At 34.9% G+C, this 14,927-nt stretch overlaps 1 protein-coding gene across 3 annotated transcripts in view; it reads right to left on the reverse strand.

The window, feature by feature from the left end:
* The window catches only part of gabbr1b (gamma-aminobutyric acid (GABA) B receptor, 1b), a 180,222-nt gene that overhangs the window by 123,160 nt on the left and 42,135 nt on the right, over window positions 1-14,927 (reverse strand). For all 3 annotated transcript variants that reach the window (XM_051136851.1, XM_051136850.1, XM_051136848.1), the window contains exon 2: window positions 7,410-7,493. In XM_051136851.1, coding sequence (XP_050992808.1) covers window positions 7,410-7,485 — 76 coding nt within the window. In that variant the 5' untranslated portion in view covers window positions 7,486-7,493. The remainder of the gene's footprint in view (window positions 1-7,409; window positions 7,494-14,927) is intronic.

A 14,927-nucleotide genomic window follows, 5' to 3' on the forward strand; every position in this document is an offset into this window, starting at 1 on the left:
TTATTTATTTATTTAAATAAACTTTCAATAAACCACCATTAAAGGGGTCATCGGATGCTAAGTTCACTTTTACATGTTGTTTGAACATTAATGTGTGTTGGCAGTGTATGTACAAATCTACCCTATAATGATAAAAATCCATGCAGTGGTTTTTAATTAATCTGTAAAAATAATATCCTCTTGTAATAATGAACATAGTGGTCGTCTTTTACTCTCGACATCTGAGCCGCTGAAGATGCAGTAGATTAAGTTTGTTTGTGAATTTAATGCGCCTCCCGATCTACATATATCCATCTATGTTCGCGCAAATTATTTGTGATCCAGCTTCACTTACAGCAGAAGTGTGTATAAGGGTTTTTTATGAATCTTTAAGATCACTTTTCCTAATAATGTACTAGTTAGCAAGTTTAGCGGCTAAACGCTGCTAAATGCACTAAAGTAAACAGACTCGTCACTCCACAGAGAGAAGAGAGGGGGCGGCGCGAGCAGAGCTCATTTGCATTTAAAGCAGCCTCGACCAGAATGAGATGATTTTTGCAGAGCTCATTTTGGCAAGGTAAAAAGGGTGTTGTTTTACACTACCACTGAAAATTTTTGACCAAAGTATATTATAGACTTTTTATTAAGACCCTAAAGAATCATATCGACTTATGGAAAATGGCCATCCGATGACCCCTTTAAAAAAAAAAAATCAGAGATTTACATCTGGGCCCGTATTCACAAAACATCATAAGGCTAAAAGTAGCTCATAACTTGCCCATTTAGGAGAAATCATAAAAATAATGGGCGTCAACCCTAAATTTAGGACGCCTACATTTTTGCTCTAAGAGTATTTCATAAAGCATTTTAACACTAAAAATAGCTTCTTAGGAGTATTGAAGAGGACTCCTGAGTCACTAAGACCAAATCACAAAATATCCTCCCTGCTGAAAAAACAAAACAAAAAACAATACAAACTACGATTACAAAAATTCTAATAGTTTCCACAAGAAAAAAATTGCAAACATTACAAACCACCAACTTTTAACCATTAAAACCATTAAAAATGGCTTCCTGTAGTGCGTTTTGGGACATGTTCCAAGGTGACAAATTACCAGCAGTGACCAACAGGTACAATTACAGTTACCATTAAAACCAGTACAATTCCCATTTTAACCAGTAAAACCATTACACATTCTGATGGTTTCTATTGTTTATTTCAGCAGGGCTAAAATGGCTGTTGCCGGCAATCTGCCTTAGAACATAAATATTTTAAAAACGCTGCATTTATTTGCACACTTTTTTCCATGCATTTGTTTGGTTTTGGAGGTTATCGCAACTCCAACTTTTCCTTTGATGATATCCTTGTTTTAATTAACCAGTTAGGCAAGAAGTAACAGCTGTTCTTGCATCCAGTTTGGTTTTCTATTACGTTTACATGTCTTACTATCAGCCATGATAATTCTATTCTGTTAATTAAGACGCTGTTCATATGCATATCTACTAATTGTTTATGAGCACACATACAAAAGGCAGACAATTAGCTAAACATATACTTGTTTAATTAGGGACACTTAGCCTGCATTTTAGATTCTTTATTTGAGTGTGGCAACATGTTTATTGTTAAACCTTTATTTGAATATTGCAACATAATATCACACTCATTTGTATTAAATAACATTTTTAAACAATTACTGACAAACATTAATATTTGGTAACAGTTTATTCTAGCAACAGAGAGATGGCACATTTTATACCATAAATGTCCAAGGATGTAACAGTGTCCTTGTTACACATTACATGTACTTACCATATGTAGCGAAGTCAGTAATTATGCATAATTAGAAGGAACTAACCCTAATTCTAGAGTAAGTACATGTAGTTTTAATCAGTACTTATTTGTGTAATTACACTGTACACACTGAGTTTGCTTACAACTGTATTATACAACTGAATTTTCTCCTAAAGTAACAACTGAAGTGTCATGAAATCTGTGAAATTAGTGATTTAGGTGCATAAACAGTAGACTAAAAAACTGCTTGATGTTAATATGCCTCTATCGTATCATTGTCATCAAAAACAGTTATTACCAATTAGAATAAATTGTTGGCTTTCATGTTTTTTGTTTACTACCACTAGACATATAACACTGGCAATAGCTATTGCTTTATTCGGTTATCACTCCCAAAACTTTGCAGTGTATGCGTGCCTGACTTTATAATGACAGACCGGGAGATTCACTGTGACGAGGGATATTCCACAGGCTCTTATTCCTGTTCAACAGGCCATAGAACAGGACAATTATGCATGGGAGGATTATATACGTGAGGATTTATGTACTTATTATAGCTGTCAGACATCTAATAGTGTTGATATTGTGTTTCATTAGTCGTTCAGCTCAGGCAAAGCAGACTAGCTAAGCTTGTAATATCTGAGATAGGAAGGATGCAATTAGAGCTGGATGGAGGAGACGTGAGAAAAAATTCAATTCTAGATGCTGACTGATGTGACCAGTGAATAAGACCTTTTTACACATCCGGAATATCAACACACTGCCTAGCAAACACAAACAAATCAAAACAAAGAGAACTGACACACAAATCCTTTGAAATGCTCACACACATAATTCAAGTTGGGGACCAAGAACATGCTCTTATCCAGAGCAGTGTGAATACAGTTGAGGTCAAAAGTTGAGAATCTGAAAATGCTATTTTACCAAAATAAGAGGGATCTAACAAAATGCATGTTATTTTTTATTTAGTACTGACATGAATAAGCTATTTCACATAAAAGACATAGTCTTTTATAGTCCACAAGAGAAAATAATAGCTGAGTTCATAAAAATGACCCCACTTGATTCTTAACACTGTGTTGTTACCTTAATGATCCACAGCTGTGTTTTTTTGTTTAGTGATAGTTGTTCGTGAGTCCCTTGTTTGTCCTGAACAGTTAAACAGATTCTTAGTTTTGTTTTTTTTTTTCAGCATTTTTGTGTATTTGAACCCTTTCCAACAATGACTGTATAATTTTGAGATTCATCTTTTCACGCTGAGGACAACTGAGGGACTCATATGCAACTATTACACACACTCACTGATGCTTCAGAAGGAAAAAGATGCATTAAAAGCTGGGGGTGAAAACTTTTGAAAAGAATGAAGATGTGTGGATTTTTTTTTATTTTGTCTAAATTTTGTATTTTTCTCATTTAGTATTGCCCTTCAGAAGCTACAGACGATGCTTACGTGTTAAAATAAGTTACATTTACCGTGATCTTTAAATTCAATAAGTTTTCACCCCAAGCTAGTAATGCATCATTTTTCCTTCAAGAGCATCAGTGAGTAGTTTTGAACAGGGTAATTTTTATATGAAAACTATTATTTTCATATTTATGTGAAATATCTTGTTTAGGTCAGCAGAGATGGGAGGTAATGAAGTACAAATACTTTGTTACTGTACTTCAGTAGATTTTTCTGGTATCGGTATTTTCCTTCACTATTTATTTTTCTGACTACTTTTTACTTTTACTCCTTACATGTTTACACAAATATCTGTACTTTCTACTTCTTACATTTTCAAACTAGGCTCGTTACTTTAGCAGCATTTGGTGGATCACCATTCAATAACAAATCTCTAATCAATCATGGATCAGTTAGTCTTTAGTGGCAACGCGATTTAGCTCACGCGATTCGGCTCAGTTCTGCTCATCACAGTAGATGGCTGATGGAAAAAGTGACAGGTACAAGAAAATATGTGAAAAAAGCAAACACACAAAGTGAGATGCAGAGAGATATCATGGAAAATGAAGAGAAGGTTTTAAACATTTATTTAAATGTGATGGCTATACAAAAAAATAGGGTTGTCCATGGTTTCAGAGTTTGTTGTGGGTGTATGGGATGGCCTGGATGAGTGTGAGACTTCCCAGCCTGAAATTTTGTCCCAGTCCAGCCCTGTTCTACATGGTGGTTGTTTAGTCTTGATACATTCATTAGCTAACAAATTTAAATGTAAGTTATTTTGTATTAATGTGTCAATATGATATGAGGTCCAGTTACTTGTGTGACACTAAAACAGGTAGTAGTAATGGGTACCTTTTACTCAAGTACGTGTCTGAGCCCATACTTTTTTACTTTAACTTAAGTAAAAAAGTGTAGTCATTACTTCTACTTTTTTCTTTGAGTGAAGGATGTGTGTACTTTTGCCATCTTTGTAGGTCAGTTTAAATAAAAAATAACATGCATTTTGTATGCATGTATCCCTCTTATTTTGGTGAAATAATTAACATTTTACAGATTCTGCAAGGTGTATGTAAACTTTTGACCTCAACTGTATCAACATTTTATGTAAATAGATGAAAACTACAATTGTTTTACTAAAATTGAAATATAAAATAAATTGAAGCTAAATAGAAGTAAAACAAAAACTATAAAATAAATACAACTATATAAAATTAAATAAATAAATTAATTAATTAAATAAAAAAAAATAAAATAAAAAAAAGCTGTGAATGATGATAGCATAGCTACACACTGTCATGTGTTATCTGTGTTACTGACAGGCCGGAAAAAAATAAAAAATAAAATAAAACAAAAACTAATAAAAATGTCTAAAGCATAAAATGACTAAAACCTTAAAATGGTAATTGGAAATATAAAAATAAAAGCTCATTTTAACTGAATCTATTAATAAATGTTATATAGCACTTATCCGAAACTGTTCTTGTATTATAAAAATACTGGAAACTGCACTGAAATAAGATACTGTCATAGTGAATGTTGCATCTATTGTGAATCAATAGTGAAATTATATTTTGGCTGAGTTTGCAGTTTGTGAACGTGAATCAGAGAAAAACTGCCTGCAATACAATCATTCAAAAACTGTAAATAGACAATACATCTTGCTATTTATTGTCCTTGTAGGCTGCATGTGACAACAAATAACCTGCTGGTTCTTTTGAATAAATTGGTCAAAAAGAATCAGTCTCACGAGTTTTCAGTTTAAACCTAAAACTAAAACCAAGTTGTTTTCAGTAACTGAAATAAGGTCAACATAAAATTAAATATAAAATTAAAGTAAACTTAAAAACAAACTTAAAGTAAAATGACTCTCTCTCTCTCTCTCTCTCTCTCTCTCTCTCTCTTCTTTAGCTTGCTCCCTTTATCAGGGGTCACCACAGCAGAGTGATCAGCACAGCCGATTTGGCTTAAAGTAAAATGACTAAAACAAGAAAAAAGAACCGAAAAATATGGGTGTGACTTTCATTAAACTGTAAACAATCAGCGAAAGGTTCGCTCACTGAACGCACTAATAAGCATTTTTAAAAACTGTGTTCAAACATTGATCATTAAAAAGAAATCGTAAAGTGTAAAACCATTAACTATAACATACCATGAATAAAACCAAAAAAAACTTGATTGTTTCCACAGCAATATCACACACTTGTTCAGTTTCACTGTAGTAACATATGTCTATATTACGTAACAATCATGTTTGAAAGTATCAGTGAGAAAACAAACCTGGAAGGAGATTTGAGGATTTTGAGAGAAAAACAAGAGATTCTTAGTGCACTCCAATCAATTATTCATGGTTTATATCGCTAATTAAATCATGAGGCAGACCACAAACGTGCAGTATATGTTATCTTTTTTTCATGCTGTTACAGTGGAATACAAAAGAAAAAAGGAGGAAAAGAATGAAAAGAACTGTTAAAATACCAAGCGTTACATTACTCTCCTGACGTCTGAAAAATAGAACAGGAAGGAAAATGACCAGCTTATTCAGTCAAACTGACGGATAAGAACTATATGTAGCACAACTTTATGATTTTAAATAATTTGTTTCAGTCTTTTTTAAATGAGAAATTCCCCAGACTGAAAGTGTCTTCAATAATGTAAAATGCTGTAGGCTTGTTAGATAAAAGGTGGATAGAAATATAAAGAAAACGGAAACTTTTTTATGAAGAAGCAAATTCAAAATATTAACAGATACTACATCATATAACTAATCAGGGTTGGAAATTAACATGGGCTTGAGGCAAAAATGCCACGAAACTAACTAACATGCCCTATAAATTCAAGACAAAGGGGCAAAAAATGCCCCTGCACAATTAAGCAATGTATTACGACTGTCACGATTAAAATGAAATGACAATGAATTCGATTCATGGAATTGGATTAAATTAGCTCTCACCAAATACGTTTTTTTTTTTTTTTTTTTATGCAGCCTTATGAGCCTTATAGCCAATCAAACGCGTTTCTGTTGTTCTTAGGAATGCATTGGCCAATCAGAGGCACTTAGATTAGTCAGCGCTGAAAACACTGGAGCTATTGTTGAGTGCACATATTGGTGAATTCCCTCATCATAAACAACACAGTGCAGATACGATGTAAACAAAAGATTAATTTCATAGTTTCAGTGTTGAAATGGGATTTTTTGCATAAATTGTGCTAGACTTGGCTAACGTCATATTTGACATGTTTGTCTGTGAAGCCACAATGTGACGTGCCCAAAAGAAACAGAAATGTTTTATATTGTTTTCTATATCTATGTTAATAATCATTATTACAATATATAGAGGAATAATATAATCTACGATAATAATTTTTGTCAAAATATTGCAGTCCTATGAGCTCCTACATGTATAATTTAGATTTTAAATTTTAAACAATTTTAAACAGTCTTAAAATATTGAATAAAGAAATTAGGTAAAGTATTTGACATTAAAGACAACATAGTATGATGATTATACTAATAATGTGATTATAAAAATTGCACTCACAAATAAAATGAAAATACCCCTTGAAATAAATTCCAGGAGACAAATATTGCCCCTTAATGGAGCAGTTAATTTCTGACACTGTAACCAATATATAATATAAAAATAATGCTAAAATAACACTGAATTCATATCAGTAGTGTAATAAAAAAAAATTTATTTTACTTTATGGAGGCCATTTTCAAAACCACATGATCAAACTAAATAACTGTATAAAACAATAGCTGACTGCAAATCGTGTCAAACAGTGACACTTGTAACCCAAAACATATGCTTTACATGATACATCCACCCCACTAGGTGTCAGTATAAGTACAAAACAGCCATATCAGCCAGTGCAAAGCAAACATGTTGGCAAGTCTGTGGTTTTCCCACAGATTAGGCTACTTTTATACTGCTGCAACTGGGTTTTTTTAGCCGTGGGTTGAAGTGAAGCCCCCCCGTCCCCACAGAATGTAGTTTTAACCAAGGTGGCCCCCCGAAAGTTGATTTTGGAGCAATTTTTATGCGCTTTTGATAGTCATTTTCCCCTGGAATGCAATTAGGCTAGATTCACATGAGCTAGAAATGCACATGAAACAAGCATTAATTAAAAAAATACACAAATCCACATATTAAAAAAGAGCATGCACATACAGACTTCAGCTCTCTCCATTACCTGCAGTCGTATTACGTGAGGCCACGGCGAGGGAAAACGACCCGAGGAGAAGCGATAGAATAAACGAGAGGGCCATTCTTCCACCTGCAGATTGAGAGAAAGAGAAAAGCATTATCAGAGGAGGAACGGGTGAGTGTGAAAACAGAGGGTGGAGAGTGATTGTTTAGGGGTGTGAGATGAGTGTGAGAGAGGGTCCTGAAGGATGAGAGGAATGGGGGAAGAAGGAAAAGGAAAAAAGTAGAAGAAAAGAAACTGATGGAGATTGAGAAAAAGAGGCATGGGGCGAGGAGAGAAGCAGAAGGGCGGAAAGGAACAGATCAGAAACGGCACTTGCGGACAGACGGCCCTTTTGAAATCTCTGAACAGCTGATCTCCTCTTCGAGATTCACAGTTAGTCTACCACGACCGACCAAATGAGTCACTCGCAGCAGGGTGCCTTCCCTTACTCAGCCTACAGATCTTCTTAATATCTGCATCAAGGTGCAAGCACTGCCCAGCCGTCCCCATCAATATTCCCTTTCCGCCTAGCTGCTTTCTGACTCAGACGCGCCAACAAGCACCACGGTTGGTGTAGATGGGGGAGGACAAGATGAATGATAGCTGTTGTTTCAGTCAATGGGTATTGTGTATTTATTGATGCTGTTTTTGATGACAAAAGTCCCATTTTACTTGTAGCAGCATATGTACAGCAATTGAGATGCACACTTTGAATTGAAACTGTACATTAGTGGTGGAATTTTTTTGTTTTGGCAGACAGTGGCAATTGACTCAACCAATTCATTCAACAAAACTCATTCAGAAATGAATCAAGTGACTGTCTTTATGAGTGTGTTACTGAATGATTGACTCAACTGATTCATTCAATAACAGGAACGATATAAGGGACTGGCTTGATGAGTGAGCCATTAAATCATTCACTCAATGAATTCATTCAACAACATTGTTTCATTCAGGAATAAAAGAAACAAATGTCTTTTACTGAATGATTAACTCAACTGATTCATTCAACAACACTAATTCATTCAGGAAGATTGTCTTTATGACTGAATCAGTGTATCTTTTACTTAATTTGTTTAAAAACACTGTTATTGAATGATTGACTCAACTGACTCATTTAACACAAATTTGTTTAGGCACAACCAAGTGTTACCAACTATCTATATGATTTAGTCACTGAATCATTAGCTCAGCTGACTCATTTAACAACTCTGATTTATTCTGGAATTAAAAAAGTGACTGTCTTCTTGAGTGAGTCAATGAATCTTTACTTAATCAATTCATTTAAAAACACTGATTAAATTATTGAATAACTGATTCAAGTGACTCATTTACCAAAACTTGCTTTTTCGAGTTAAACGAGTGTCTGTGTTTATGAGTGAGTTGGTGAATCATTCACTTAACTGATTTGTTAAACAACACAGATTCATTCAGGAACTAAATAAGTGACTGCCTTTATGACTAATTTACTGAATAACTGATTCAAGTGATTCATTTACCAACTCTGGTTTATTCTGGAATGAAACAGTCATCTGTCTTTATGAGTGAGACACTGAATCATTCACTTAATTGATTTGTTCAAAAACACAAATTCATTCAGGAATAAATCAAGCAACTGCCTTTTTGACTAAGTTATTGAATAACTGATTCAGGTGACTCATTTACCAACACTGGCTTATTTCGGGATGAAAAAAGTGTCTGTCTTTCTGAGCGAGTCACTGAATCATTCACATAATTGATTTGTTCATAATCAGATTAATTTAGGAACTAAACAATCGACTGCCTTTACAACCAAGTTACTGAGTAACTGATTCAAGTGACTCATTTACCAACACTGGCATATTCTGGAATGGAACAGGTGTCTGTCTTTATGAGTGAGTCAGTGAATTATTCACTTAACTGATTTGTTCAAAAACAGATTCATTCAGAACCAAAACAAGTGACTGCCTTTATTGAATAACTGATTCAAGTGACTCATTTACCAACACTGGCTTTTGCTGGAATGAAACAGGTGTCTGTTTTTATGAGTGAGTCAGTGAATCCTTATCTTAATTGATTTGTTAATAAACAGATTCATTCAGGAACTAAACAAGCACCTGCCTTTATGACTAAGTTATTGAATAGCTTATTCAAGTGACTTATTTTCCAACACTGGCTTATTCTGGAATGAAACAAGTGTCTTTCTTTATGAGTGAGTCACTGAATCATTCACTTTATTGATTTGTTCAAAAACACAGATTCATTCAGGAATAAATCAAGCTACTGCCTTTATGACTAAGTTATTGAATAACTGATTCAGGTGACTCATTTACCAACACTGGCTTATTCTGGAATGAAACAGATGTCTGTCTTTATGAGTGAGTCAGTGAATCATTATCTTAATTGATTTGTTAATAAACAGATTCATTCAGGAACTAAACAAGCACCTGCCTTTATGACTAAGTTATTGAATAGCTTATTCAAGTGACTTATTTTCCAACACTGGCTTATTCTGGAATGAAACAAGTGTCTTTCTTTATGAGTGAGTCACTGAATCATTCACTTTATTGATTTGTTCAAAAACACAGATTCATTCAGGAATAAATCAAGCTACTGCCTTTATGACTAAGTTATTGAATAACTGATTCAGGTGACTCATTTACCAACACTGGCTTATTCTGGAATGAAACAGATGTCTGTCTTTATGAGTGAGTCAGTGAATCATTATCTTAATTGATTTGTTAATAAACAGATTCATTCAGGAACTAAACAAGCACCTGCCTTTATGACTAAGTTATTGAATAGCTTATGCGGCACAGAGTACAGTTCACCTCTCCCAAATGAAGCGGACAAGGAGGTGGGCTAAACTATGTCAGTGACACCTGACTTTATTACAAATAACGCACATTTCATTCAAAATATTACTTTGAAAAAAAAAAAAGAGAAAAAAAATTATAAACACAGACCAATAAGTTGCCAATAGTAGTCTTGACTTCTGGTCGTGAGTGACAGCGTTGGGGGATGGGAAATCTGTTGATTGTCGATTACAAAGTAAACACAGCGATGGAGAGAAAAAGGCCAAAGCTGTCAGGTGCCCAATTTAGGAAAAAAAGAAAAGAAGATGAGGAGAAACGGGCAAAAGATAAAGGTATGCAACAATGTTCTCTCTGTATGATTAAGGTATTCATGTCATTATGTTAATTAGTGGTATAACGTTAACTCTTAGGTTTGTTAGCCTTCTTGCTTATGATGCTTGCTATGCTTAGCTTGCTAAAAAAACAATAAAAGCCTAATATACAAACCATCACAGAAATTCTAATGGTTTCTATTAAATAGCATTATGAACCATTACCTTTTTCCAGTGAAACTATTACAAAATTCCTTATTGTAGTGTGTTTTGGACACTTTTCCAATAGGATTTACCATCCCACCCACCAATAGAATCCATCATATACCAGCAGACACTGTTATACTTACCATTAAAACCAATACAATTCCCATTATAACCATTAAATCCATTACATTTTCTATTATTTTTGGGCAGGGTTCTATTGTTTTTTCAGCAGTGTATACAACATGAGATCTAATTAAATTTAACCACAAAATTATGCTTTGCAACAAAACTGTTGCAAGTACAGTTATTTATTTCCATTGTTTATGTTAATGTTGGCTACAGCCAATATATTTACAATATATTTACAGTATACTGTAAATAGCCAGTGTAATTTACATATGTGTAGATAGTTTAAAAGACAAACATTTTCCATTTGCTATAACTCTGTTACGTGACAAAGCATATAATTTGAGGCAGTAAATTAACCAAGGAGCTAACTGTTCCTCCCTTAGATTAGATTATATTAGATTAATAAAGTGTCTAATGACAGACATTTAGCATCTTAGGGCATGTTTATTTAAATTTGCAATTTTTAAGAGTAATATTGTAGCCAACAGTCTTTTGATGTCAATTTCAACTGCGTCCTGTTTCAGGGGCACTTCTAAAATATTTTGGAGCATCCTCTGCCATGAGGATGAGGCACCTACCTCCCCCACTACACAGGACTCTGCTGGAATGATCTCTGCTCTTCAGGATGAGCTACCATCTGTGTCCTCAGCAAGTCATATGTCTCCACAAACATCTAATATTGAGGATGAAGACATCTTTGCCTCTACTCCTACCCTGCATAAGCCTTCAGGTGGGTTTTTGCATCTCTCTCTCTCTCTCTCTCTCTCTCTGTGTGTGTGTGTGTGTGTGTGTGTGTGTGTGTGAAGGGGGTATGGATAGGCTACAAGACAACTGCAATTTAATGTAATTTTAACAATTTTGATCATTTCTGAATATGCCTATGTGTTATGTTCCACTGCTATGTTCTTTGAGTAATGTGCGACTATGTTGTCTGATAGAAATGCCTGGAGCTGAACCCCCACTCAGCCCCACCTTAAAATGTTTTTTCTTAAATAATATTTGTTTGTACACAGTATATTTATTTAAGTTATGAGCAGTTTATTTTTTTTTTTGCAAAAATTGGTCTGTTACGGGATGACGTAGTATTACTACAATAAAACGTGTGGTGTGTACAAAATGTGAAGTTTTGTCTTGTTTTTTTTTTTTTGTGGCGCCACTGGGAGGGAGTCTCGCCCGGGGAGCAATTCAGTGTAGAACCGCCACTGCAGTCAGTGAATCATTCACTTAACTGATTTGCTCATAAACACAAATTATTTAGGAACCAAACAAGCAACTTCCTTTATGAGTAAGTCAATGAATCATTACCTCAAATGATTCATTTAAAACTGCCCTGGTTCATTCAGGAACAAAAACCCCACTGCTTTGCTCAGATATGCATGATGGTTGATTCTGATTTCTACCCAACAAAAATAGACCAATTAACCAGACATTGTGTCTGAAATGTGGGTGAATTAGGAAAATGTTCCAGTCATGAACTGTAATTTTGTGTTAGTTTTCATTAACATATATAATATATGGTAGGTAAATCATTAAAGCTGAATTTTTCTTGCAGTTGCAGCTGGGCAAGTATTAATTTTGAACTCTGTTGACAACACTGAAAGCAAGATGTAATAGCAGGGCATGTTCATAAGCCCCTATAATGAGTGTGGAATTGCAGGGAAGCGAAAGAGAAATGTGCTTCAAAGAGCTGAAAAACCACAGAGAGACAAATCTGGGACATAGAGCACGTAAACCACCGGCTTGGTATGAGGAACCGGGGCCAACGCACACACGTTCACATTCGCTCACACACAATCTGATTAGACAGCCAACAATCAACCAGGACTAATCTACATAAATTAATTTCACCCAAATGATATGCTAATTTGAAATACAGGTAGCAAAGCAGGAAGACTCAACTCCACCAGAACGCTTTACACTTCCTGCGCTGTAATCACAATGGAAGCAATTTCTAGAGATTATTCACGGCTTCTAACTGTTCTCAAAGGAGTACGAACGAGTATATGAGCCATAACACATTTCATCCCACACTATAAAAGCAGACGAGGCTTTCCATCGTGGGAGCGTAGAGCTCTGTAAAGACGGTCTTTGCATGAAAGGCAGGTTAGGATTAACTTTAGCAGGTTTAAGCAGCACAAGGAAAGATTTTCATGAAAGCAATGAACATATGGAGTTGCCGTACAGCCTTGACAGAAAAACAGTATGAGGGAGAGAAAGAGAAGCTACGGTGCTACGGTGCTTGCTGTCTGCTGCTTACATTGGCAGCTGTCTTCTGAGGGGCTGTGCACACAGGACATGTTCTTCTGTTTTGTCTGCACTAATTGTTGATCTACGGTAAACCGTTACAGCATGTCTCACACCACGAGCGTGTCATTTTTAAGATGTCAAGTTAAAAATAGTTTACACCATGCAGCACTGTAAATCAATGTCAGTTTTAAAACAATGGCCCAATCGGCTGAACCTAAGCGCTGCTTATTTACGTACGCACAAGCATACTGGTTAAAATAAAATGTATACAAAAATATATGGAAAAGTATGTTTATTATAACTGTTTAAAGGTCCACTGAAATGCTTTGAAAGACACAGCGTTATTTTATGTGTTGACGTAATTTCAACCGAAACAGGAAGGACATTTCAAGCAGTCCCACCTCCTTTTTTAAACAGACAATAGCATTTTGTTTGCCAGCTTGGGCCAGAGCTGTTGAGCTCGGTAATGCTGCATTTGAAAGCGTATGACAAACTCAATCTCATCCATATCGCTATAAAATATGGCATTCTGTTTAGAATTCAAATGTGTCCGATATGTTTTGTGGTCTGTGCCAACTCGCGCATATGATCCACTTCTTGCTATCGTGTTTCTGGACCGGAGCAGACTTTGTGCATTCTGCCGCGGTTCGTGTGACACAGCACGAAACCAAACTTCCTTCGCCCCAATGGAAAGCCTATCTCCCACAGTTGAGATCAGAAGTTTACATACACCTTGTAAGTTCTGCAAAATGTTAATTATTTTACCAAAATAAGAGGGATCATATAAAATGCATTTACATATAGTCCACAAGAGAAAATAGTAGTTGAATTTATAAAAATGACCCCGTTCAAAAGTTTACATACACTTGATTCTTAATACTGTGTTGTTACCTGAATGGCTTTTCTTCAGAAAAATCCTCCAGGTTCCACAAATTCTTTGGTTTTTCAGCATTTTTGTGTATTTGAACCCTTTCCAACAACGACTGTATGATTTTGAGATCCATCTTTTCATACTGAGGACAACTGAGGGACTCAGTTATGCAACTATTACAGAAGGTTCAAACACTCACTGATGCTCCAGAAGGAAAAACAATGCATTAAGAGCTGGGGGTGAAAACTTTTGAACAGAATGAAGACGTATACATTTTTCTTATTTTGCTTAAATATTATATATATTTTTTTCATTTAGTCCCTCAGTTGTCCTCAGTATAAAAAGATAAATCTCAAAATCATACAGTCATTGCTGGAAAGGGTTCAAATACACAAAAATGCTGAAAAACCAAAGAATTTGAGACCTGAAGGATTTTTCTGAAGAACAGCAGGCAGTTTAACTTGTCAGGACAAACAAGGGACTCATGAACAACTATCACTAATCAAAAAAACACAGCTGTGGATCATTCAGATAACAACACAGTATTAAAAATCAAGCGTATGTAAAATTTTAAATGGGGTAATTTTTATAAATTTGACTATTATTTTCTCTTGTGGACTAAATGTAAACATCTTTATGTGAAATATCTTATTCAGGTCAGTACTAAATAAAAAACAACATGCATTTTGTATGATCACTCTTATTTTGGTAAAATAATTAACATTTTGCAGATTCTGCAAAGTGTATGTTCATTTTTGACCTCAACTGTATATAGTGCACTACATGCCATTCACCATACAGACAATACAAATTCTGTGAACAATCTGCTGTTTCAGTGTCTATTTAAAGTGTGGGTGGGATGCATAGGATTCTAGAGAGCAATTTGATTGGACAGGAAGTTTGATGAGATGCTAAAGCACTGAAGTTAGAGACTGTAAGTTTTGAATGCTTATATATTCTC

This window comes from Labeo rohita, chromosome 19, assembly GCF_022985175.1.
Source record: "Labeo rohita strain BAU-BD-2019 chromosome 19, IGBB_LRoh.1.0, whole genome shotgun sequence".
Classification (NCBI taxonomy): Eukaryota; Metazoa; Chordata; class Actinopteri; order Cypriniformes; family Cyprinidae; genus Labeo; species Labeo rohita.